The 24267-nt window shown below is 43.3% G+C and overlaps 1 protein-coding gene across 2 annotated transcripts in view; it reads left to right on the top strand.

The window, feature by feature from the left end:
- Window positions 1-24267, top strand: part of ITGBL1 (integrin subunit beta like 1) — a 228632-nt gene that overhangs the window by 201810 nt on the left and 2555 nt on the right. For both annotated transcript variants that reach the window (XM_032771328.2, XM_032771318.2), the window contains exons 8-9: window positions 3730-3846; window positions 17316-17462. In XM_032771328.2, the coding sequence (XP_032627219.1) occupies window positions 3730-3846; window positions 17316-17462 (264 nt within the window). The remainder of the gene's footprint in view (window positions 1-3729; window positions 3847-17315; window positions 17463-24267) is intronic.

Here is a 24267-nt window from a genome sequence, read left to right as displayed (position 1 = left end):
CTATGTATATCTCTCTATCAGTGTTATAGAGGGCGAACAATTTATGAGTTTACCCTGCAAAAACTTTATACAGGTTAAAATGGATTTATTTGGGTTTAGACCCCATTGGGGGTTGGACATCTGAGTGCTAAAGACAAGCACACTTCCGTGAGCTCTTTTCAGGTAAACTTTGGGACAAGTAATTCAGACCCTGGGTCTTTGTTGGAGCAGAAGGGAGCATCTGGCTCAGCAAGACAGGGTGCTGGAGTCCCAAGCTGGCAGGGAAAACAGGAGTATAGGTAGTCTGGGCACATCAGTTGGCAGCTCCCAGGCGGGTTTCTGTGATCCAACCCATCACACCCTCTTCAAGAGACCATCTCCTATTTTACACCATTCGTAAAGTACTATTCCTCCCCATAGCATGGTATGGTTCCACCACAAGTCCAGTTTGGGCCAGAAGCTAATTTTGCCATTTGGCTTCAGATGCTTTACATAAAGCCAAATTAATCATTTTGTTTCTTGTTCTTGTATAAAATGCCTGAATTCCCAATAAAACGCACAGAGAAAATGTGTGCTGCTATTGAAAGGGAAAGGCAATATTTCTGAAGGAAGAAAAGTTTCTTTTATTTACTGTTCACTTTTACATTGGTTGTTCTGTGTTCTGAACCTTTCTGCTGTTTTTTCAGGCATTAAAAGGGCAGAAATCTGTTTTTCTGCAAATTATGTAGTTCTGGCACACTGTTTTGAAATCAAAATTGCCTGTACGAAAGGAAGATTCAATCACCCTCTGTAGGCAGCTAAAAATTGCTTCAAATTCATGATGCTAATGGTCACAGCAAATTGCATGAGGGGGCAGATTTAATATCACACTAGGCACTACTCACTTTAGTTATTCTTTTTACAAGCACTGGCTAGACAATAGGAAATGAAAAAGTGCGTATAGTAAGTGGTGGGTAAAATTAAAAGGGCTGAATATTTGAAGCTATTCAGTTTTCAGCCAGTACTTCCTCAGGTAAAACTCCTATTGTCTACAGTGGGAGTTTTGTCTGAGTGAGGAAAGCAGGATTTTATAGAAATTACATAAAGAATGACTGACTGTCAGTGCTTGGAAATATTAGCCTCCTAGGCTGGTAAATATGCCTGTGTAATTATCCTGGTATTCTTGGGTTTGGACCCTTGTCCCTCACAAATAGATATTGGATATGTTAGGCTTTTTAATAGCATCACAAAGCCTCCTTGATCTGCAGTTACTGTACAGCTCAAAAACATTAGCCATCCCTGTGTAACAACAGGCAAGGGAAGCCACTTGATATTAAACATCTGGAGTCAAGTTGTTCCTCTTCAGTCCCACAATGTGTAGTGCTTGCTTTCCCGGATGAAAAGGTACAGACTATTATAGTCCTGAATTGTTTAATTGTTTCTATATGCCCTGGCATTTTAAAGACAGGTTTGGATATATTTGGTAGTAGCTTTTCTTCTATAATCAGGTTGCTATGGTAAACCTATTATTCTAGTCAAAGAAAGAGTATGTAAGTAAAGTGCTGATCTCTTTGGTTTCATGTGAGCCTCTAATTATTCTCGAACGGATTGAGTTTGTACTGCATGTATGGTTATCACAAAAAGAAGGAAGAAAATAAAGTCATAGAGAGTGTGCCTGCTGTTATTTCTGTGCAGATGCATTTGATAAAATAGTACTCTCCCTTGGATTATCTCACTCTGGGTTCGGAAAATGCTCTCTGCTGATTTTTCTGGGAAGGCATCTTTTATGTGGTGACCTGAAATTTAGTCCTCTTCAGCATGCTAATCTGTCTTTCCTTCTGTCTGTCTATCTCAGGAATTGGCTGTTTTGAGGATTATTTATGTATTTGTTTATAAATGTGAAATTTGCTTGGAGTACACCCCAGTTGAGCAGGGGAAGAAATCATTCAGAACCTCAGATCCAACGATCATTCTGGTTCTTTGAGATGTAAACAAAAAATTAAAATCAAGTCACTGCTCTAGCAACACAGCGCCATCTTTACTAATGTAGTCAAAAAGGTAGAAAGAAGTTACATTATATGACACAAGATTCTGGAACTATTTGTAAAAGAGGGGAAAAATGCATGAGTTAATTTGTGTGAGATTCTTATTTGTCACCACAATACAAATATTTTTTTAAATGTACCTTTTAAAATATTTCAAAATCACTGCAATACATATTTGATACAACTCTTAACCTTTAAGAGTTCAAAATACCTTTTGGTAAAATTTCCCTAAGGTACTTTTAATTTGTCTACACAGCATTTTGGAGCCAGCAGGTGTGAATCTCTCAGCCCAGGCCAAGAGATGTGGGCTAGCAGGGCTCATGCAAGTACTCTAAAAACAGCTCTATAGACAGTGCTTGGAAGTTGTGGCTTGGGCTGGAGTTCGAGCTCTGAAGCCTAGGGGTGTGGGTGGCCTTCAGAGCTTGAGCTGCAACTTCAAAGTGCTGTCTGTACAGCTATTTGTAGAGCACTAGTGCGAGCCCTGCTAGCCCAAGTCTGTCGACTTGAGTCGGGTTACTCACTCCTTTTGGCTCTATATTGCTATACAGACATACCATAAGTGACTTAGGAGGCTGTGTCCCAAATTCAACAATGATTTTTGGGAGGAGACTTAATCTAAGTGCCTAAGGCACTTTTGAAAATGGGATTAGCTTTGATTCAGACTAGTGCTTTCTCTGGTTAAATTCTACATGTCTTGCACATCCTAATAATTTTCACCATTAGCACGCTTTTCTGGACATTCAGTGTAAATTCTCAATTGCATCACATTATTCCTAGATATATACATTTGTAGCACCCTACAGTGTTGTTGCATACAAAATACTACATTAGACAAACATTAAGGTTGCAAAGTCAAGTACTGAAAAAATTAGGAAATGCCAGGATTAAGGTTGCCTTTGCAATTATGTTTAATGAGTTTCTTTTTTTTAAGAGCGGAAAAACTGGTCAAGTAAAAATTTCCAAATCAAGTCCATTAGGAGATCCCATCCATTATGACAGTCTTTTCTTACATAGTCAAATACTATATTTCCAGAGACCCCTGCCTCAGTCAGTGTTCATGAGGTTACTGGGGAAGAGCATCTCTTGGAGCTTGGCTGGCTTCGTTATCCCTTCCAGCTTTATGGAGTCCCAGTATAGAGAGGACTGGTGAGGCTGGAAGAATATTTCAGAGGTTGCATTTCACCTGCTATGTTCTTCAAACCCAGATCCACAGGCACAGTCTCACATCTGTTTAAGAGGACAGGTCATAGGAGCATTAATTCTTTACCTTTCTGTACCAAAGTGTTAGACAAGTTATGCTACTAGTATCTCATACTAGAAAGCTTTCCTGGGCCACTCTGTAAATTACTTTTCTATATGATTCCATTTTAATTGCATCCACATCTGGTGTTCATACCACACATACCAAATGTTTGAATTAGTTTGGAGAGTTAATTATGTAGGGAAACATATACCATAGTTCAGCTATGCAAGGTAGGGGCTATCGTGATAAAATTCCCATTAATACTGACAAGAATAAAACTGTAAAGAAGATTAATGCCATTCCCACCAGCAGCATGACATTTTGTTTTCAACCATTTTTCTTTCTTACAAGTGTTTACACTTCAGCTGACACTGACTGACTTGTGCTTTATGTCTTTGTAGGAGCAGAACATTTCCCCGCCCCCAGTTTTTATTCATTAAATCTTGGTGATGTTGTGACCCTAACAACTGTTCTTTCTTACAGGGCAATGTGAATGTGGCCAGTGCACTTGTTTCCCTCCAGGAGATAACAGAGTTCATGGTAAAACCTGCGAATGTGATGATCGACAGTGTGAAGATATGGATGGCAATGTCTGTGGGGGTATGTATTCCTTTCAATAAGCAATAATTCTGTGTGAATTTGTGGCTTTCCATATTTCTCCTGATTTTGTTACAAAAGAGCATTAATGGAAAAAATCCCATGACTGAATATTTTAATATTCAAAATATCTGTCAGTGAAGCAGATTACATGTGCCCACTAACGTTTTACACTGTGGTGAAGTTCTTACATAGATATCATCAAAATGTATCAGAAATCTGTACAGATATTTAAAGAAAAACTATGGAACAAATTATCATAATTTCACTTTTTCACTTTATGATTGAAGACTTACCAATGGTATCACGTTTTTCTTTTTTTCTTTTTTTAAGTTAGCAATGTTCAGCAATGTGTTAAGTGGCTTTAGCAGCTGATATTCAGTGACAGTTGTGTTAAGTATCATCTGGTACACCTACAACAATCCCACCATGTTCAATGGCCCCACCAGTGCTCACAAACTAAGCATAATTAGATTGGGTTGATATTTGGCAGTGCTCTTCTCCCAATCAATATTGACCTAATGGTCCAGCACAGCATTAACAGCCATTTTGCTGAAGAAGGTATCTTTTAAATTAGACATGAAAAACAGTGTCTCTACTGATCACCTGTGGTCATTTCATAAATAAATTTAAGCTCCAATAGCATTCTTCATAAGAGGGGAAGTGTTAAATACAGCTGATGTCCACTACATTCTACCACCTGCCTACTTCACTTTCCCTGCATAAGCTGAACTCATCATGTGTGCCCCAAATAGTTTTGTAATGTGTTGTGCTGTTGTGCAGCATTAACAGTTCACACATATGCCCACTGAAGTTCCTTCAGTGGTGTATAAAGTGACCGTTGGTGTATTAGAAAGGACTTTGGGATCTTTTGGGATGAAAGGTACTATAGATCATTATCATTAATATAGAAGGCTTAAATTATCAGCAAAAGCAAGGAATCGGAATTTATTTCCTTAATCTTACAGAATCTAAGCACACTGCAGATTTTGTACTGTATCACAGCTATAAATAAATTCTTTATTCTGTCATTGATTGATTTTTGAATGAAACTCTGTCATTGATTGATTTTTCTGTAGTGGAGAATAGTATTATGCAGTACTTCAAATTAGTTTTATAGAGAGACTATTTTGAAAGCAATTGTGATAATGTTGCTCCAAAGGTTGCTATTCTATTTAACTGGGGGTGGGGAGAGAAAATATTGGTGTAAAGGTGTTGATCTACAGAAAGTAGTTATTTGAGAAAATTGTAGTTAAAATCTGGTTGTCAGTTAAAAATAGCCCAAATAGGAGTTAATTAAATTAAGTATCCACTCAATAAAATACGCATCAAGAAGAAGTAATTTGAATGTCATCTTTTAAGAAAGAAGGGAGAAAGCAGAAGTTAAGAGAACGGAAAAGGTCAGTCTTATTGAATGCGATACATATATCAAAAACAAAACTAAACATCTTCTTATGACTAGAATACCCAGTCTATTCTTCATAATCAGCCAGTGTCTTGGTGATACTAAGTAAATTGAATGCCCTCAGAATTCATAGAAAAACATTATCAATACTCCTTCTTAGAGCTGACACAGCTACCATATTAACTTTTATCTTTGACTGGCGAACGTTGTATCTCTCTCATGAATACTCATATGATGAAAGCAGAATAGTAATTGGACAGAGTCACCTGACCATTCTCGTTGTGCAAGGGATTACATTAAACCTGTACTATTATCTGAACAAATCCTAATTTTCCCTTCGGTCTAAACAGGTCTATGTAATGGGAGCACCAGAGATGAATCCATTCATTAAATAACCTATGTTTTGATTTATTTTGACTTAAAGAAAAACAGGTAAGAATACAAAAGCTTATAAAAGTACATACCCAGTGTAAAGTTGAATCCAAACTTTAGCTCAGCTTTTCTGTTTTTATTTGAACTGTTAACTTAATCATTAATGTTTTGTCCCCAGATGAATAAGATTTACTGTTATGGATCACTGGGCGTATACTGAGAAGTGATACAACTACATTTGCACCCTCCAATACATTGTTTTGTAATTACAGACATTTCTCTTCTCCTGACATGGATGGCTGGACCAAGCTCTAAAGAATAAGAAAATGTTATTTTCTATCTGAAATAAGCTTTTTCCTAGTTTGTGCTGCTCTTAATATAATTTTTATATCATTGAAACAATCCAAGTGCCAAAAACCTTCTCTGAGTCTTTCTCTGAACTGCCCTTAGCTTGGATTCTCTAGCAGCATTCAGTGCATAGAGGATTGTCCTATAAGTTTATCTGAAAGTACTTGGTTAGAACCTTACCAACAAAATCAAGTGTAATGCATTGCAGTCTCCTTGAGCCTGGTTTCCTAGTCTGCACTTGTTCTGTTTTCCTCATTAGCCACTATGTGAGTTTCAAATTTCTTTTTTAGACTTCACCAGCCACATTTAGCTCAATCTGCTTATACTTATTTATTTTTCTTTGATCTTATTCCTTGCCTGAGAATGAAGAGTCTTGGCTCACGTCTGATCATTTCTGGAATCAGAGACCTGACATGTCCTAGAAAGGGCAGGGTAGCACTTAATTTCAGCAGAGGGATCTGTAGGGTCCTGGGAACCAGCAATACACCAGTGAAAGGCTGGAAGGAGATGGCAAAGTGGGGATCTGCCACAGCTGTATTGTTGGCCATGACTTAGTAGTAGGAGTAGAAATTGCAAGTCAAACATAGCTGGATGCACTGTCAGAGCTCTTCTACTCTCTTGAAACAAATTTTTCTCAAGTATAAATGAAGGGTATATCTTTTCTAACAAAGGAATTATGGGACTTTTCTGGCTATTCAAACTCCTAGGATTTTTTCGGCAATTCACTGGATTTGAAACCCGAGAGTACTGACTAGTTAGTTAGAGCATCACAAATTTCTTGAGAGGATGTAGCCTAATCATTTCTCAACTGTATGATGTCAGGGAAAGGAGTTGATTGAGCTAAAAGAGAATTATTCAGTTTATTATTTTGAGTTAATATTTACATTTGTTGTTTTTTGGACTATCCAAATTCTGTCTAAAACATTTTTAAGCCAGCAATGGGGTTTCCTATAGCCATACTTCTAATACTTTTAAAGTATGAGTAGGTTTAAGAAGGAAGGGGAAAAAAACAGCTGATCCTGACTTTATGTGGGAAGTTACTATTGAAATTCAACATTTCCCTTTGTTTTGTCCTTCTATCTTGCAATGCGCTGGCTAATGGTTTACAGGCAGTTCCTTCTGCTGGATCGATCATCAGACATGCTCAAGTGTCTGCTATCAGGAGTTCAAATGGTCGGGGGCTGTATTTTTGGAGCAGACAGACGAGAGCTCTGTCACTACTTCCTGCTTTAAGGGCTTGTCTAAACATAAAACACTTTAACTGTACTGGAACATTTAGAGCAGAGCAACACCCCTAGGCAGGATGCAGTTATCCTGGTATGAGTTTATATCAGTATAGCTTAGTCCTGTATGGGAAGGGACTAAACTATGTTAGCATAAGGCACCAATATACTGATATAGCTACAGCCACACTAGGGCTGTACAGCTGTACCTACTGTGATTAACTAACAGACAAAATACCCTGTCTGAAATAATTATACTGGCATAACAACTGTATGTAGGCCAGACCTAAGTTTGTAAGGTAACAACTGAATTCTTGGATTCACTAGTCTTTTCCTTGTTCCCCTTCATTGTCTTTACAGGCCCTCAGCCTGTGTTAATGAATCAGTAAAATATACTATTATTGCCATATTATTTATATCCTAATTATAGTCAAACTTTGACTGAAGAATTTATATTAATTTTTAAAAAAGATAAATTATATTAATTGGGTATTGTTAATTTATATTAGTATTAGAATATTACATATTAATGGAATATTTTAATGAGACATACAAATGTGTCTTTACCGTAATGGGCACAGTTTTGGGTTCACCTACTCTGGCTTGATTTTATAGAAGAAATTCTCTGCAGAAACTCCATGCACAGCCCACAGCCTGTTAGCTGCTGAGCTCTTTTATTGCCCTCTGCCTTCAAAAGTGCTAGAAAAGGTTGAACTTTTTTGATTCTGGCACTAAAGAAGCCATAGGATAACTTGTTTGGAAACCTGTGAATGGAAGCGAACTCTTGGACAGGCTGACTGTGTGGTTTCAAAAAAATAAACAGCAGCTAAAATATGATTGTGATAAGAATTGCAAAACTAGAAAATTAATTGATCCATTACTGTCTCCTTTTTGAGATGTGGCAGAGAGGTGTCCATTGTAGGTCCACCTGTCTCTCTGTGAGCTGAGTTAATAGAATATTTAAATGGAGAATTTAGAGGACCATGCTGTTTCTCTGCTCAGAGGCTGTAGTCACCCATTGCCTCAAAGGCAGAGATTCTTTAGCAATACAATAACTTATACTGGGAACTCTCTTGTGTTGCAAATGATTTTGAGTGACAACCATATGTCTTCACGGCAGAGTTAACTGGCATTATCTATACTTGAGTTACATCTCAACCACACGGTGAAATAATACTATTCAAGCTGCTGTGTCCACACTGGCACTGTACTCGCTTGTGTATGGGTATGTCTTCCCTGCACAGTTAACCTGGATGATTGGTATCCTGGTCTAAATACCCAGTGAGCCTAAGCTGGATGTGAACAGCCACACTGAAATTCAGTATCCAAATTACTGCATCCTTACTGCTGCTGCACTCTCTCATTGGGATTGCTATGGCTTCTGGGGGAATATCCCAGGGATTTCTGTGCTGCAGTAAGCAGAGACACTTTGATTCCTTTCTAGTGAATTGTGGGAAAACTTGTCAGTCCTTCTTGGCATATGGGAGGAATTGTGGGAAGGCACTTGAGGACTAGCAGAATTCTCTATTCCTGGGAGAATTCTGCACCAAAAAATTGAAAATTCTGTGCGTAATATTTTAAAATTCTGCATATTTTACTTGTCAAAATAACACAATATAATCATGTTCCCACTGACAGCCCCAGGTGGGTGGGGCTCCCACTGACAGCGGGAGTTCTGGCTACCCAGGGCTGAGAGTGGACGGAAGTACTGGGGGCAAATCAGGAATTCTGTAGGGAAAAATAAAATTTGGTGGGAAACATTCATTTTGTACAAATTCTGCATTGTGCAATGGCGCAGAATTCCAGGAGGAGTAATTCTCATTGCAGTGTGTTCAGGTTGCCAGCTTGAGTGAAAATAGAAACCAGGCTCCCAGCTGGGCCAGATAGCTTTAGCTGAAAGTACCACTAAACTCAGAGGAGAGGGTTTTGTGTGAGGATGGGATGGGCATTAGGGGCAACACCCTACGAAGAACCTATGCTATCTTTGCAGTGAAGACATTTGTGCTAAGATTTTGGGGGCAGGGCACATTCCATGGTTCCTTGTGCTGCAGTAAACCAAGCTGCTCTATGAATTATGGGAGAACTTGTCTGTCTTTTCTGGGCACGTAGGGGAACTGTGGTACAGGATTAGAGAACTAGCAGTATTGTGGCAGCACTGTGGCAGCAGCACTGTGGCAGCAGCATGTTATCAGCAAACACATTTTAGCCAACTCGAGTTTAAAGCACCATAATGCTCTAGTTGAGGGGCTTTGTGTATGGACTGGACACGAGTTAGGGGCAACACTTAAATTATCACTCAAGTTAACTTTGCAGTGAAGATGAGCCCATAGTCATGGTAAAGAATGCAGTGTGTTTGCAGAGGAGTTACAGGTCAGTTGGGACAGTTTGGAAACAGAGCATTTGGCTAAGAATTTGGATCTGGCTGTTCTGCTGAAGTCCTGGAAGTTCTGTACTGCAGTTGTTCTGTTCTTGACCTCTAATATCACTGTTCTGTAATTTACATTCTTGTAAATAAAATAGTGGAACTTAGTCTATCTTGTGTCTGTGCCAACCCATATATCTGCCAATCACAATATCACCTGTCCCGACCATCAGCCATGGCAATATTGGTGCATTCTGAAGGAGGTGTTTAGATTTGTGTAGCCAATCTATGGAGAAGACTACAGAACTCTCTAAGGAAAATACTTGGAGTATAACACCAACTCCCAAACATAATTTATACTATTAGAAATGACAGGGTGCTGACACCCTGAATCCCAAAGGTGTTGCTGGACAGAACAAACTCAACTTAATACCGTAATTTATCAGCTGTAGGCATATGTTAATATTGTCATATTATGCTATGTTTGTTCATTAGGCAATACATGTTGCAGATGTTTGTCTTCATTTAAAGCCATGGGTTCACTCCCACTCCCTCCTCTCCACAAAATCCCAACATTGGCTTCCTCCATTCTGTTCCCATCCCACTGATCGCCTCTGCAGACTCCACAGATTTCATTCACTACAAATGTTTCTTTACATTCACAGCTCCACTGTCTCCTGTATGAAGTATATTGAGACCAGGCTAACAGAGAAAATTGCTTATTTGTCACTTTTAATTCCCTTCTTCAAGCCTTTCCCCTTCCTGTGGCCTCCTCCTTCCCTTTCCAGGATCTTCCCAAATTCTTCAAGATCATCCCAGGCCACTGTGGCCTCCCTCCTCCACATTCTCAGCACCTTTTTCTTTATTCAGCTGACACTTACTCTGAGATTTCATTTTCTCTCTGTCTAATCTTCCTACCTGTGCCCTTGTCCCCATCTCCTCCAAGCTGTCAACCTCTCTGGTCCCTTCATCTCTCACTCCCCCTCCTTTTTAACCTCCCCTACTCTAAGTACAAGAATGCCTTCGTTTTCCTCATCCTCAAAAAGCCAACTCTTGACCCCAGCTGTCTCTCCATCAGCTCCTTCCTCCCCGACTTTAAACTCATGTAATGAACCATTTACAACTGATGCCCCTCCTCATTCATCCTCCAGACTGGTTTCCACTTCCTCCACTCCACTGAAACTGCTGCCCCCCCAAAGATTCAAGTAACTTCTTCCAGGCCATATCTCAGAGAACTTACTCCATTTGTATCCGTCTTGCCCTCTCTACTGCCACTTATCACTTCACCCTCCTTGACATCATATCTCCATTGACACTTTGTTGGACTGGTTTTTTCCCTTGGTTCTTTTACTATTTCACTGATCTCTTGATGAATTCTAGTCCCCAACAGTCCCACTCTGGAGGATCATTTAGGGCTGTACCCTCAATCTCATTCTCTTCACTCTCTGCACCATGTCCCTAAGTAACCTTATGCACTCACAAAATGTCAGCCATCATCTTTGTGTTGACAACTCACAAACTGTTCTCTTCTCTCTTGGCTTGTTCCTCCTCTGTCTCATCTTGCATCTCCATCAGTTTCACAGACAGTTGTTGTTAGAATGTCTTGCTGAGCTCCTTAGCCCTTTCCTCTTCCTCTTCTCTCCATTGCTCTGTTGACCTAGGCAATACCATAAGCTTGGCAATCACTGTCAGGAGACATGTGATATTGTGGAAAGAATAATCATAGAGCTCCAGCTGCAGAGAATGAAAAGCTAGACCCTGTGACTGAACAGAATCTGTTGAAGTGAGAGCTGAGTGCTTCTGAGCATGAGGAAGGGAGACTCTGGTATTTCAAGATTAGATACTTCCTGAAATGAGCAATGTGAATGACAATCTAAGTGATTTAAATAAAAATTGTCACTAGTGTTCTCTGACCAGTAGAGATTGATTAATAGCTTGCTTTCCAGACCAGGTGCCCACGTGCCGGTAGATAGACATAAGGCGAAGGATGTGATAAATGAGGGTATAAGTGATTGAGACCCTATTACTATGTTTCTGCATAATTAAAATGAGACACTCACTTAAAATTCAGCTGTCCATCACAGTACCAGGAATAGAGCCATGATGCCTTCATTCAGACAGAAGTTGTAATAGGACCTGTCATGGATTCTGCAGCGCTCTTTTATTAGATACAGACTCTCATTCTAGGCTCTATGCCCTGGCACAAAGGTGCACCATGCTGGTCCCAGAAGAGGCTGACTAATAACAACTTTCCTGAGATATGTAAGCTGCATTCTAGGACCTGTTCTCTAATGTTTGAGTCCTGTCTGAGGATGGAGGTATCCTGGATCATGACTGGCTCGCCAGTTGCAGCAGAACTCTGGTGCTCTTCTGCCCCTATTACTTATGACATTTTTTTCCACTCGCAGCTGCAGCATGATCAGCATTGGCTGGCCCACATGGGTAGCTTGATTATTATCCTGTACTTCATGTTGTCTTTCAGGGCTGGGGGCACCCAGTGTTTATTAATAATAACAACAATAAGGCAGTATATGATGAGACAGTATTCCTAACTCCAGTCATTGCCTCGTTGTTCTTCATAAGGGACCATGACTGGTTCCACTCTGAGCTTTTCTTACAGATGTCTCAGCAAATCAACTTCTGGAAGAAGCATCTAAAAGCCCTCCTGGCTTCTCTTTATACTGCCAACTGGTACAACATGAGCTGTCTTGGACATCCTCACAACCTGGTGAAAAACATGGTTGCGCGCCCACTTCATCTGTGCCATTGGTGATGGCATGTATCAGATGGAATAGACAACTCAAAGCAGTGCCTCTACATGTGAGAATCGAGCTGGACACAATATATCGGCACTGTATCGCCAGCCCTCACCAAGGCTATGTACCCCCATAATGCTATTTGAGTGATGCTCAGCGGTCTGTGCTTTAAATAGGGCATTGCCTATGGTAATATGGTATTTAAGTTTGAGTCAAGAGGGACCCTTGGCCTCCCATTTTGGAGCTGCCCTTGCCCTTAACACCTAGGAGCAACCTAGTTCTCTGGTTACCCCAACACTGGTAGCATTAACAACAATGGACCAACTCTTGGACTATCTAAAACAGCAGAATACATTGATAGGCCTGGTCTTTTCAACCAGTCAAATTCCTTTGATGGAGTCTCAGTTGTTAGCAGTAATCATGGGACATCAAAGTAGTATTTTGACATGGAAGGTGGTAAGCACCAGTAGTGAAATGGATGTTCCAGCATGTCATATCCTTTATCCATATCTCATACATCAGTTGGTTTCTCTGATGCAGCTAGAACTGGTCTCAGCACTTATGATTTTGGTGTAGCCTGCACTGGAGGAGACAATGCAGCCAGTGTCAAGATGTGGTCCAGCACTGCAGACTGTCCTTTGAAATGCTAAGAGGCTCTTGGGCACAAGGGTTTCCCACTCCGCAGTGCTAATAAATCCCATTGGGAACTTCTTGTATTTCATGAATAAATATGAGTTTAAACTGTGGATCCTCTCCTCAGATAGTAACGAGATTTAAAAAAAACCCCAACAACTTAACAGTAGGTGTATGGAGACCTCCAGAACTTGTGTAACTATCCTGTGATGGCAGAACTGCAGCAGTGAAGACAGCTGTCTCCTTCACTGATGTTTGAAGGCTTGTGTGTCTGCATGAATCGAGTTAATGTAGAAGTTTAAGGAGCTGCTGTATGCCAAATGATACCTTTCTGGGGAAAAAGACAGAGGCTAGTGTTATGAAAGCCAATGTGATGAGTAGCACCCCCTGTGTTCTCACTGCTGCACCAAGATAGCATTGTGCTTTCTCCACCGCTAATGATCAGCATGTGGCAATCTAGAAGCAGCTATAAATGGTGAAGTAAGCTTCTTAAGAAAGAGACCTTTCCACTTCAGGATCCTATCCAGTATATAGAATGGTCACAGCAGCAAAATTATTGCACAAGTTCTATTAAAAAAACAACAAAAAAATCTTTCTAACTAAACCAAAAGTTAGAATACTTTTAATTGGATTTGTGCACTAATTTTGCAGATGTGGTCATTCTCTGCCTTCTTTAAACCACAGAGGGGGCATGGGGCTCAGTGTGAATTACACATTTGCCCACTTGTGCTTGCAGAAGTACAAGTATTTGCACCTCCAAAAATAATTTTCCAGTATGCGAGTTCTATTCAATGTATTGAATAGTTAGTTCTTCAATATTTGAAATATTTTAAAAATTTAATCCATGTCTTGCTAAAGAAAACCAAAGTAAAAGAGGCCAAATACCCTTGGAGAAACTTGGCCACGATGAGAAAATGGAGAAAATCATAATATGTTTATACCCATATCCTTATGCAATCTAAACCCTAGCAGTATATGGGAAAGTACAGCTGGCTGCCACCCTTATCCTTCTACGGTATGTAACACAAAGCTCATTGTTACTCAACTTAAACAGTCCTGTGACATTTTAGCTTCCATTTTATTATGTATGGTTTACCAATATGTGGTACTTTATATACATGTTAAATGTATATAGACAAATTGATATTTGTGAAGGCGTGTGCAGAGACAGACATGCGTACCCACCATACCATGAAGCATGCAGATATTGACCATTTAATGTTGAACACTTATTAGGATCCAAAATGAAGATATAATCAATGAATGGTCTGGCAGTTGCTGCATCACTAGACTTCAAAAATAGATCTGAGTCTCTCCATGTCTGTGAATAAGAACAGCTCAGAAACATCAATTAATAAAGTAGCTGGTTATCACTAAAGTGCTGCGGAATTCCATTTTACCAGGTTTGTATCTCCTTTGGGTCTGCCTCTCATGCTTCTTCAAGATTTATTATGTTAAGCTGCATTGTTGCCTTGGGAGCTGAGCCCAAATTAGCAGGATAAACGTATTGGTATGTTCCTCCTTTTCCCACAGACCCACATTGTGCCAGAATGGTCCTCAAGCTAGTTGCCCTCTGCCCAGCCCACCAACGCAATCAGCCCTAACCCCTTCCTTTTCATCACCTCTTCCCTCATAATAGTTGTTATAATAATTGCTTACAATGTACAGAGTCCATCTTCAAAGAACTGGAAATGTATAAGCTAAGGAATTCCCTTTTCTACTATGGCAAGGCAGTGAAGGCTAGAAATGTGAATAAATTCAGTATAATGTACTAAGCTTTCAGCTTTGTGGCATTTCTTGCTTCTTTATGTATTTTCCATTTCTTTTGTCCTTTGTCATCATCCATCTGCTTTCAGGTTTTCCCATTTGTTCCTCTCTTTCCCTTTCTGCCATATGCTTTCAGTTTTCTATTCAACTGTCTGTCTCTCTCTGTTCCTCCTCTGCCCTGAACAAATCACGCTTCCCAGTTTTGCTTTTCCCTTTCTTTCACTCTTCTTGCAATCTAGGCTCTTGCTTTCATACATGTTCCAGTATATTTCCCGCACTCACTTGTCCTCCTTTTATTGACCAGCCTTCATTTTCCATCCGTTCATTGTCTGTCCCCGTTTCCTCCCTATTTTGTTTCCCTGGTCCCTCTTCTCTTGCCTTTTATCCTAAGAACATAAAAACATAAGAACAGCCGTACCGGGTCAGACCAAAGATCCATTTAGCCCAGTATCTTGTCTACCGACAGTGGCCAATGCCAGGTGCCCCAGAGGGAGTGAACCTAACGGGCAATGATCAAGTGATCTCTCTCCTGCCATCCATCTCCATCCTCTGACAAACAGAGGCTAGGGACACCATTCTTTACCCGTCCTGGCTCATTGAGCCATTTATGGGACTTAACTACCATAGTTAATCCAGTTCGCTTTTAACGCTGTGATAGTCCTAGTTCTCAACCTCCTCAAGTGAAGGAGTTTCCACAAGTTGGACTGCTGCGCTGTGTGAAGACAGACTCCTTTTATTGTTTTTAAACCTGCTGCCTATTACGTATTCATTTGAGTGACCTCTTAGTCTTGATTATGGGAGTAAATAAATAACTGTTTCCTTATCCACTTTTCCACATCACTCCATGCTTTTATATACTCATCATATCCCCCCTAGTCTCCTTTTCCAAGCTGAGAAGAGTCCTGCCCTTCTTTAATCTTTCCTTCACATGGGACCCTCCCCCACCCTCCTAATCATTTTTAGTTGCCCTTTTCTGAACCTTTCTGGGTAGATATCTTTTTTGAATAGGCAGACCATCTTACACGCTTTCGAGAGTGGGCGTACCATCGATTTATATAAGGCAATAGAATATTTCTCATGTCTTACTTCTCTATCCCTTTTTAATGATTCTTAATGTTCCTGTTTGCTTTTTTGACTTGCCTCTGCATCACTGAGTGCGACATCTTCTGAGAACTATCCACGATGACTCCAAGGATCTTTTTTCCTGATTTGTTGAGCTAAAATAGCCCCATCCTATTTGGTATGTGTAGTTGGGGTTATTTTTTTCCAATGCTGCATTACTTACCATTTATCCACATTAAATTTCATTTGCCATTTTGTTGCCCAATCACTGAGTTTTGTGAGATCTTTTTGAAGTTCTCCACAGTCTGCTTTGGTCTTAACTATCCTGAGCAGTTTAGTATCATCTGCAAACTTTTCCACCTCACTGTTTACCCCTTTGTCCAGATCATTTATGAATAAGTTGAATAGGATTGGTCCTAGGACTGACACTTGGGGAACACCACTAGTTACCCCTCTCCATTCTGAGAATTTACCATTAATTCCTATCCTAATCCTTCTGTCCCTCTCCTTCTCTTCCCCTGTATCCTTTGTACTGCCATTTAATCAGTCGCCTCTGAGATACATATCCTGAGGGATCGCTAGTGGATTCATGTTCTCCCTTGCACCCTCTTCTGCATGCCATCCGCCCTTAGGATGCCTTTCCTTAACTCCCGCATTCAGGCCCCAGCCAAGCCTGTGAAAGGAAGCCCTGGTGATCTCTTGCCATTTGCTCCTCAGCTTTGCTATGATAAGACAGCATGAGGTGTCTTGCAATAGCACAAGTAGCAGCTGTCAGACTTTGCACTGGGATGCCAGTCACTAGTAGTGGTGGTGGTGATGGGACTAGTGTGAGTTAACAGCTGGGACTAGGACTGAGGACAAGACTGTGCCCATTGTTTTTCAAAAGTTTGGGAAGAGACAAAAAATATTCCCAAGGTCTGTCCCCAAACTCCAGATTTCTAGCCTCTCTCACCTACCTCCTCTTCCTGACCAGCTACCAACCTACTCACTCTCTCCTAAGCAGGCAATCACATAGTTATCTGCCTCACCACCTTCTCAGTTCCCATCCTTCCCCCTGTGATGACTCCCTGCTGGCCTTACCAGTCGATCCAGGTGATTTTGCTAAATGTCCACCCTTTTTGTTGATGCTATATTGTGCTGTGGCATATGGCTCATCCTAGCACACACAGAGGGAGAGAGCTTTGTGGTATGTCCAGTGTGCTAGCTGGTATGATGGGAAGGGAGCCACAGGAAGTGGAGGAGGGCAAAGGCCCTTGCAAGAGAGAAGAGCTGGGGCTGGGGAGTTGAGCGGCCAAAGCCCAGCCATTCTTTACATTACCGGCCCACCTTGCTTAGCACAAGACCAGGATAGCCAAAAACGGTAATACTTCCTGTCTCGTAGGCATGCTGTACCAGTACATTCTGACCCAGAATGAGCCCTGCCTGGGGGTTCAATTAGGCAATTCCATGCTGAGCTGCCTGAAAGGATCAGTGTTTTCCTCAGCTAGAAATGTAGGTAATTTCTCCTGTCTGTGTAACATGTTGCTCCCCTGCTGTTATTACAGGCCACGGCCTCTGTTCTTGCGGTCGATGTGTTTGCGAGGATGGATGGTTTGGACGGTTGTGTCAACATCCAAGAAAGTGCAACATGACAGAAGATGAAAGCAAAAGCTTTTGTGAATCAGCCAATGGCATATTGTGCTCGGGAAAGGGTAAGTGTAACGGCCTTGGCCGGGGCTCAGCTCCTGGTCGCAGGGGCTGGGCGAATGAAGTCGGTAGTCCGAGCCCTTGAGTAGGGCCGGGCGGCGAACGAACAGTTTTCGGGGCTCCGGTCCTTTCGTACAGGACAGAGCAACAAGTAGTTTAAGGGCTCTGTCCCTTTGGTGCAGGGCAGAGCTACAAGCAGTTTAGGGGCTCTGGCCTTGGCAGGGCAGTGCACCAAGCAGTTTAGGGGCTCTGGCCCTTTGGGACAGGGCAGAGCAATAGGCAGTTTAGGGGCTCTGGCCTTGGCAGGGCAGAGCACCAAGCAGTTCAGGGGCTCTGGCCTTGTGCCAGAGGCAGGAGCCAGTAGACAACTGGAGGCAATCGGGTTAAGTAAAGGAAGAGGGGAGTTCTGCCACCCTTAAGGGGTGGCAGGGGGAACGCACGCCCTCCACTTCCACTGCGTTCCAGCCCGGGCTCTCAGTAGCGGCGGTCGCCGCTAAGGCGATGTTCAGTGGGGATCCTGGCCCGAAACACACTGACCGGTGCAGTGGCAGGTTCCCACCGAAACACCACTGAACGATGTCAGTGGGATCCTGGCCGATGCACACGACCATCCGGGGCTCGGGCTTTCTGCGGCTGACTGTTAGTCAGGCCCCGCCCCCGGGCTGCTTTCAACCTCCCCCCCCAGGTACCTGCCCTTCGCCGGTGTCGTCCAGGGGTTCCCAAGATCATAGTTCCTCAGCCGGCTCAGGCAGCGGGGGTCCAGTCCAGGTCCTCTGCGGACCGGGGTCAGGCGCGGGTGCGTCCGGGTCCACTCCTCGGGGTTTACTGGGGTCCAGGCGGTCCGGTCCAGTTGCTCCCACCAGCCGGGGTTCGGGGTGTCTGGGCCAGTACGTCCGCAGGCGTGAGCTCCGAGGCTCGCGAGCCCGCTGCTCTTGGGGCTGGCCCCAGGGCGAGGTCAGGCCAGGAACCCTCTCCGTGATACCGTGCGTGGGTAAGACCAGGCCCAGCGGAGAGATTCGGGGCACCCATGTCTGCTTCTCCGACGGCCTCCTTCTAACTGAGGGCTTAGGGTATCGGGGTTTTTATAGCTTCCTGTCCGCCCCCTGAACTTCCTGGGGGCAGGGAACCAGGCAGAGGGTGGCCTTGAACTTCTGGTCCCGGCCCCTTGACTTCCTGGGGGCGGGGATAGGCGGCCGGGCCTCTGCCCGGGACTGCAGGGTTCCTAGTCTATTCCCTGTCTCAGGAGCGTGGGGGAGGGGATCCCCCTCGCTACAGTAAGCAATACATGGGTAGCTGAGCTACCCTACATCACTGTTCTGGAAGTTTAAAATGTATGGACGTGGGTTGTTGTTTAGTAACACTTTCTTCCAAAGTCATCCATTGTTAGAGGGCTTTTATAACTGGCTTCATAATGCATCTAACCTTGTTATCACACCCACTGTGTCAAACACCCACTACATGCACATGCATTTAGCTGCTTTGATCTCCAGTGCCATTTGCTAACAGCATGGGATTTCACAGAGCTGTTTATTTGGCTGCATCTGTCTTGGGTAGTTGTATTCTATGAACTCAATTATGCTATTTTATTGAGTACTGCTGAGTGACAGGGGCTGCCTGTAGCACTGCGGTGATAATAAAAGAAAGCAGAGCCCCTCAGGAAGCACTTGGGGTACATGTTGAGCAGCAGCATTTGCTATTCCTGTCCAAAAGCCACTCTCAGGGCTTTCTCCCCAGCCCATGCAAGGGGGAAGCAAGGCCTCGGCACTGCCCACAATATCCCTAAGACATTCCTCTCTTTAAAAACTTTTTTAAACATATTATCTGCTCAGCTGTGTTTTTTTTAACGTCTCCAGCTGGAAGTCCTGGCTGCCTTCATATGACTCCAGCTGTACAGGTTTGGCATAGAGAGAGAAATAATTATTAGATGCTTCTGAAATATAACTAAACTAAGCTCTTTCAGGGTATTCTCTCCCAGGCTAGAAACAAACAATTAATTTCACTGGAAAGAGGATTTCTGGCTTGCCATGGTGTAAACCTTCTACTTAAGAATACACGCACACACACACACCAGCAGACCAATGGGGGAGACGAAACATGGTTTCAGGCCTACATCCTGTCTTTGTTAATGCTGGGGCTAGCAAGGCGGGGGAGGGGGGGAGGTAGGGGGCTGAACCAACCTCTGGCACAAGCTACAGCAGCCACCACCAATTTATGCCAACTGGAATGGTCTCCTGGGGACAATGCTGCTGGCCCTGGATTGCTGGAGTGCTGTACTTTCTGACCTCACCTACTCCTTTCATGCCTACTTCTCCTATAGCCTCCCCAGTGTGGACAGGGAGCAGGAGCAGCTGGTGTAAAGCTGGCTGCAGGGTTCCTTTGCATCAGGCAACTCCCTAGTTGCCTCTTCTTGGGAATTTTTAGTTAGTGCAAAAGGAATGTAACCAGAGCTAAAGAGCTGGCCCTCTCTTTTTATGTAACAACGGGTCAGAATTCTGTTCTTGGTTATTGTACTGGGCTCCCCTCACTGATAGGGTGCCTCCTCCTGGCTCCTCTGAGGACTAGCTCCTCCCCTTTCTGTTGCGTGTTCATGCACCCTGCTGCCCCCTCTCTCTCTGTGACTCAGGGAGCTCTCTCTTTGTGGCTTGGTCCTCTGGCCAGCTCGCTGTGCATTTTCCCCTTCCACGGGTTATCAAAATCTCTCCGTCCAAAATGGCAATCTTCTCCCCCACTGTCCTAATGGTGCCCAGGGCCGATGCAACCCATTAGGTAGCCTAGGCGGTCGCCTAGGGCGCTAGCATTTTGGGTGTGGCATTTTGGGTCCTTCGATGGCGACTTCGGTGGTCGGACCTTCGGCTGCCCCAGTCATTGTTGGCATTTAGGCGGAGGGACCTGGGGCAGGGGAGGAGCGGGGAGGGCCGCCTGCAGCAAGTAAGGGGGGGGCGCGGCACACAGGGGAACTGCTCACCTCTGCTCTGTCTCCTCCCCTGAGCACGCCACCCTGCTCTGCTTCTCTCCCTCCCAGGCCTGTGGCGCCAAACACCTGCTTGGCACCACAAGCCTGGAAGGCAGAAGAAGTGGAGCAGTGATGGCGTACTTGAGGAGGAGATGGAGCAGAGGTGAGCTGGGGCGGGGAGCTGCCGCATAGCTCCCTGGGCTGAGGGGATCTGCTGCGGGGGGAGGGGAGGCTCAGGGTGGACGGGGGGTTAGGAGCTGCCGTGGGGGTGCACCTTAGTGCGGAGAGCTGCCACAGGGCTCGGGGGTTGTGTGTGTGTGGTGCAAGGTGGAAGTTTTGCTTAGGGCGTGAAACATCCTTGCATCCGCCCTGATGGTGCCACTTCCCCAGTGGCTGGTAGGGGAACCTGGGCCCAACTTCTACTCTGGGTTCCAGCTCAAGAACTGTCCAATAAGCAGTCAATGTCTGCAACATCCCAATTTGCTGCTGTTTCTCACAGCCATTTCCTACTCCACTTCTCTCAGGCTTTTGCTCCACCACCTTCTGAATAAACCCTGCCTTCAGGGCTAGATCCATGGAGGTATCTGCTCTCCCCTGAGTTTCCTTCCTTTCCACTGTAGCACCCAGAGCGTGGCTGCAGGTGCCCTCACTGCAAGTTCTGCTCTGCTACCAACTTCTCAGCTTTATACTAGCTGTGTCTGTTCCTTCTCAGCGGGGCTCCATCACTCTGGGATTACTTAGACCACCTAATTCCCCTCAGTTGAGGTCTATTCATGTAATTGACCCATTCCTAAGTTAGTGTGGGATGAACATTCCATCACAGTTATACTGTTTATTTCCCCCGCAACAGGCCCAATCCTGCAGAAAATGAGGAAATTCCACCCATAGGCAAAATGCTGAAGGAGGAAATGACACAATTTCACCATTGTTTTGATCAAACAGGGCTGTCTTTACCTTGAAACGTGTACAGGAGAGCAATGATCTTTGGGATTTAGTCCATTTTAACCAAAGACTAAAATTCTTCTCTGCACAGATGTGGTCTCAGGGTGATTGTTACTGTAAATAGTTAGAGGTGAACTGAACTGATTAAAACAAGCCAGCAAGTGATTTACAATCCTAAATAAGTGTAAACAAATTTTTTTTTTGTAATTTTAAAGGCAAAATAGTTGAACAGCTATTCCTCATTGTAAAGCTGTGATTCCCAAGCCCCATCTCCTGCTCTGAGAACACCTTAGCCAGACCACACAGTCTGACCTTGCAGCTTGAACTTGTTAGTTTGGGGCCACATCTTCACATCTTGCCAAGCTGCATTTGGCACAGAACCAGGGGATGGAAAGCCAAGATGGTATAAAGCCACCTTTGACCACTCTGATGCTGGGGCTAGCCAGGTATCTGTCTGGTCTCCCATGTAAGTTGGAGCAGCCTGAAGGTAAGTTATACCCAACTGGCTATGGCCAAAATTTTAAAATCTAATTCCCTAAACTAGGGCTTTTGAATTGCATTTAGGCAACACAGATGAAATATTTTTTTCAAAAGCAGTTTTGATTTAAGAGTACAACTCCCATTGACAGTTAGATTGAGCTATGTCTACACATAAAATTTATACCACTTTAGCTATACTGGTATAGTTAAAACAGGACAATCCTGCTAGTGTGGATGTAGTCATATCTTTATAAGTGTGCTTATACTGATGTAGTTTATTCCTTTATGGGATAGGGAATAACTAAACTGGTATTGCCAGTAAAACTGTGTCCACATTAGGGCTTTTGGTGGTATAACTATATTAGTAAAAATACAACCAAAATAAAGTCACCTACCACCCCCAATGGAAATAATTCTACTAGTAGGTAAAGCTTTTGATTATAGACCAGGGCATAGGCACTTCTGAAAATCTCCCCCGGGATGCCTAAACATGGATTTGAGACCTTAACTTTAGGCACACAGACTTGTAAAAACTGTCTGTAGCTAGAGTGAATAGCAGGGTCCAGAAGGCCTAATGTAAGGCCAAACGTTGAGCCAGTTCCCTACATACCCCAGTGCTGTTGTTTGTGAAATAACTGGCTTGTCAATAGTCCATGCACTAGTGAGTACCTAGCTCCATGGCTATTAAATCTTTGCAGGAAGTATGGCCAAGATTTTTCAAAAGAGACAACTGATTTGCGGGTGCCTCAATGTTTGGATGTCAACTTGTGATTCTAGTTTTCATAGAGTAACTGCTCAGTACTTTTTGAAAATGAGGCCCCTCTAACATAAATCAAGCGTATGATAGACACCGAGAGTTACTAGTCACTTTTCAAAATCTTGGCTTACTGCCTGTAGTAAATATTCTCACCAGTGAAAACAAACACCCACCATGCTGCTGCTGCTTCAGTAATAGCTGGGCAGCAGATTGTTGCTGTGACTATGCTGGGCTCAGGTTAGTCACTGAGACAAAAAGAATCTGGCCAGAATAACAAGAAAACTACCTTAACTAAACTAATTAGACTATTTTAATTAAAGTGAGGAGGCTCCCAAGGCAGGAAAGAGATTTTGTAACATATTGATACATTATGGAACCTGATTTTTTTTAAGTTCCTTTTACATGTTACATTTATTGTATCATCTACAAAATACCTTTAATAAGCCTTAGGTAGCTGTGCATTACAATACTCTGCTTTCTTCTTAATGTTTCTTGCTAAAATTCACATGCTGTTTGGCTCTTCTTGGTATCAGCTGTGTAGCTGTTGGTGCTTTGTAGCTGATTTGGACACAGAAACACCTGGCTTAAATCAATCTCAAATATATAATGAAATATAAGATTGGCCAGAACAGTGATCTTGAAATTCTCTTACTGTACGTGCTTTCCTCCATTGCCTCTTCATGCACTGAATATTTTACCCTTGAAAGGAAAGTTAGTATTTCCCTATTTGCATAGCTTAATAGGCAGCATGTTAATAAACAACAGAGAAATGCATGCTAAAGCAGGGGCGGGCAAACTTTTTGGCTGGAGGGCTGCATGCGGTTTCATGTATAGAGGGCCAGTTAGGGGAGGCTGTGCCTCTCCAAACAGCCAGACGTGGCCTAGTCCCTGCCCCCTATCTGACCCCCCCTTTGCTTCTCGCCCCCTGATGCCCACCCCAACCAACCCTGCCCCTGTTCCCTGTCTCCTGACAGCCCTCAGTACCCCTCCTCCGACTGCTCCTCACCACTCCATACAACCCCTTCTCTCCTTCCTGACTGCCTCCCCAGGACCCCTGCCCGCATTCAACCCCCCTGTTCCCCACCCGTCCTGATCCCTATCCACACCCCCATCCCCAACCACCACCCCAAACTCCCCTGCTCTCTATCCAAGCCCTCCCCCCCTCCCCCCGTTCCCTGCGCCCTTACTGCGTTGCTTGGAGCAGCACTGGTGGCTGGTGGCGCTGCAGCTGGACTGCCCTGCCCCAGGAGGGTCTCGCAGGGCGGATGTGGCCTGCTGGCCGTAGTTTGCCCACCTCTGTGCTAAAGTCTCTGTTCCCAAGTATAAGTCCTTTATTTGTATATTACAATATGTTATAGTTTAAGACAACTTATCCCTACAATAACGCAGTAAATTAACTCTGCTCAACCTACAATAAATCAGTGAATGTTACATTTTTTAACAGGGTGAGTACCTGTGCTACTTTGATGTTTTTAATGAATAGAAATGGATTCAATTGATAAATAGTATAGGATTTGTTGTGGAGATTTTTCTGGGGAATGTTCAGTTGATTGACACAGCTCAAAATTTAAAGGAAAATTTCCAGCTGAGTTTTGACTGTGGGCCTAAGCGTAAGCCCTTTGAATTTAATGGAAAGATGCAAAATGTTGTGGGCTTTAGATCAGGCCCAGCATAGAGT

Source organism: Chelonoidis abingdonii, chromosome 1, assembly GCF_003597395.2.
Source record: "Chelonoidis abingdonii isolate Lonesome George chromosome 1, CheloAbing_2.0, whole genome shotgun sequence".
Lineage (NCBI taxonomy): Eukaryota > Metazoa > Chordata > Testudines > Testudinidae > Chelonoidis > Chelonoidis abingdonii.
The sequence above is the reverse complement of the archived record's forward strand: the minus strand, read 5'-3'. Positions and strand labels throughout refer to the sequence as shown.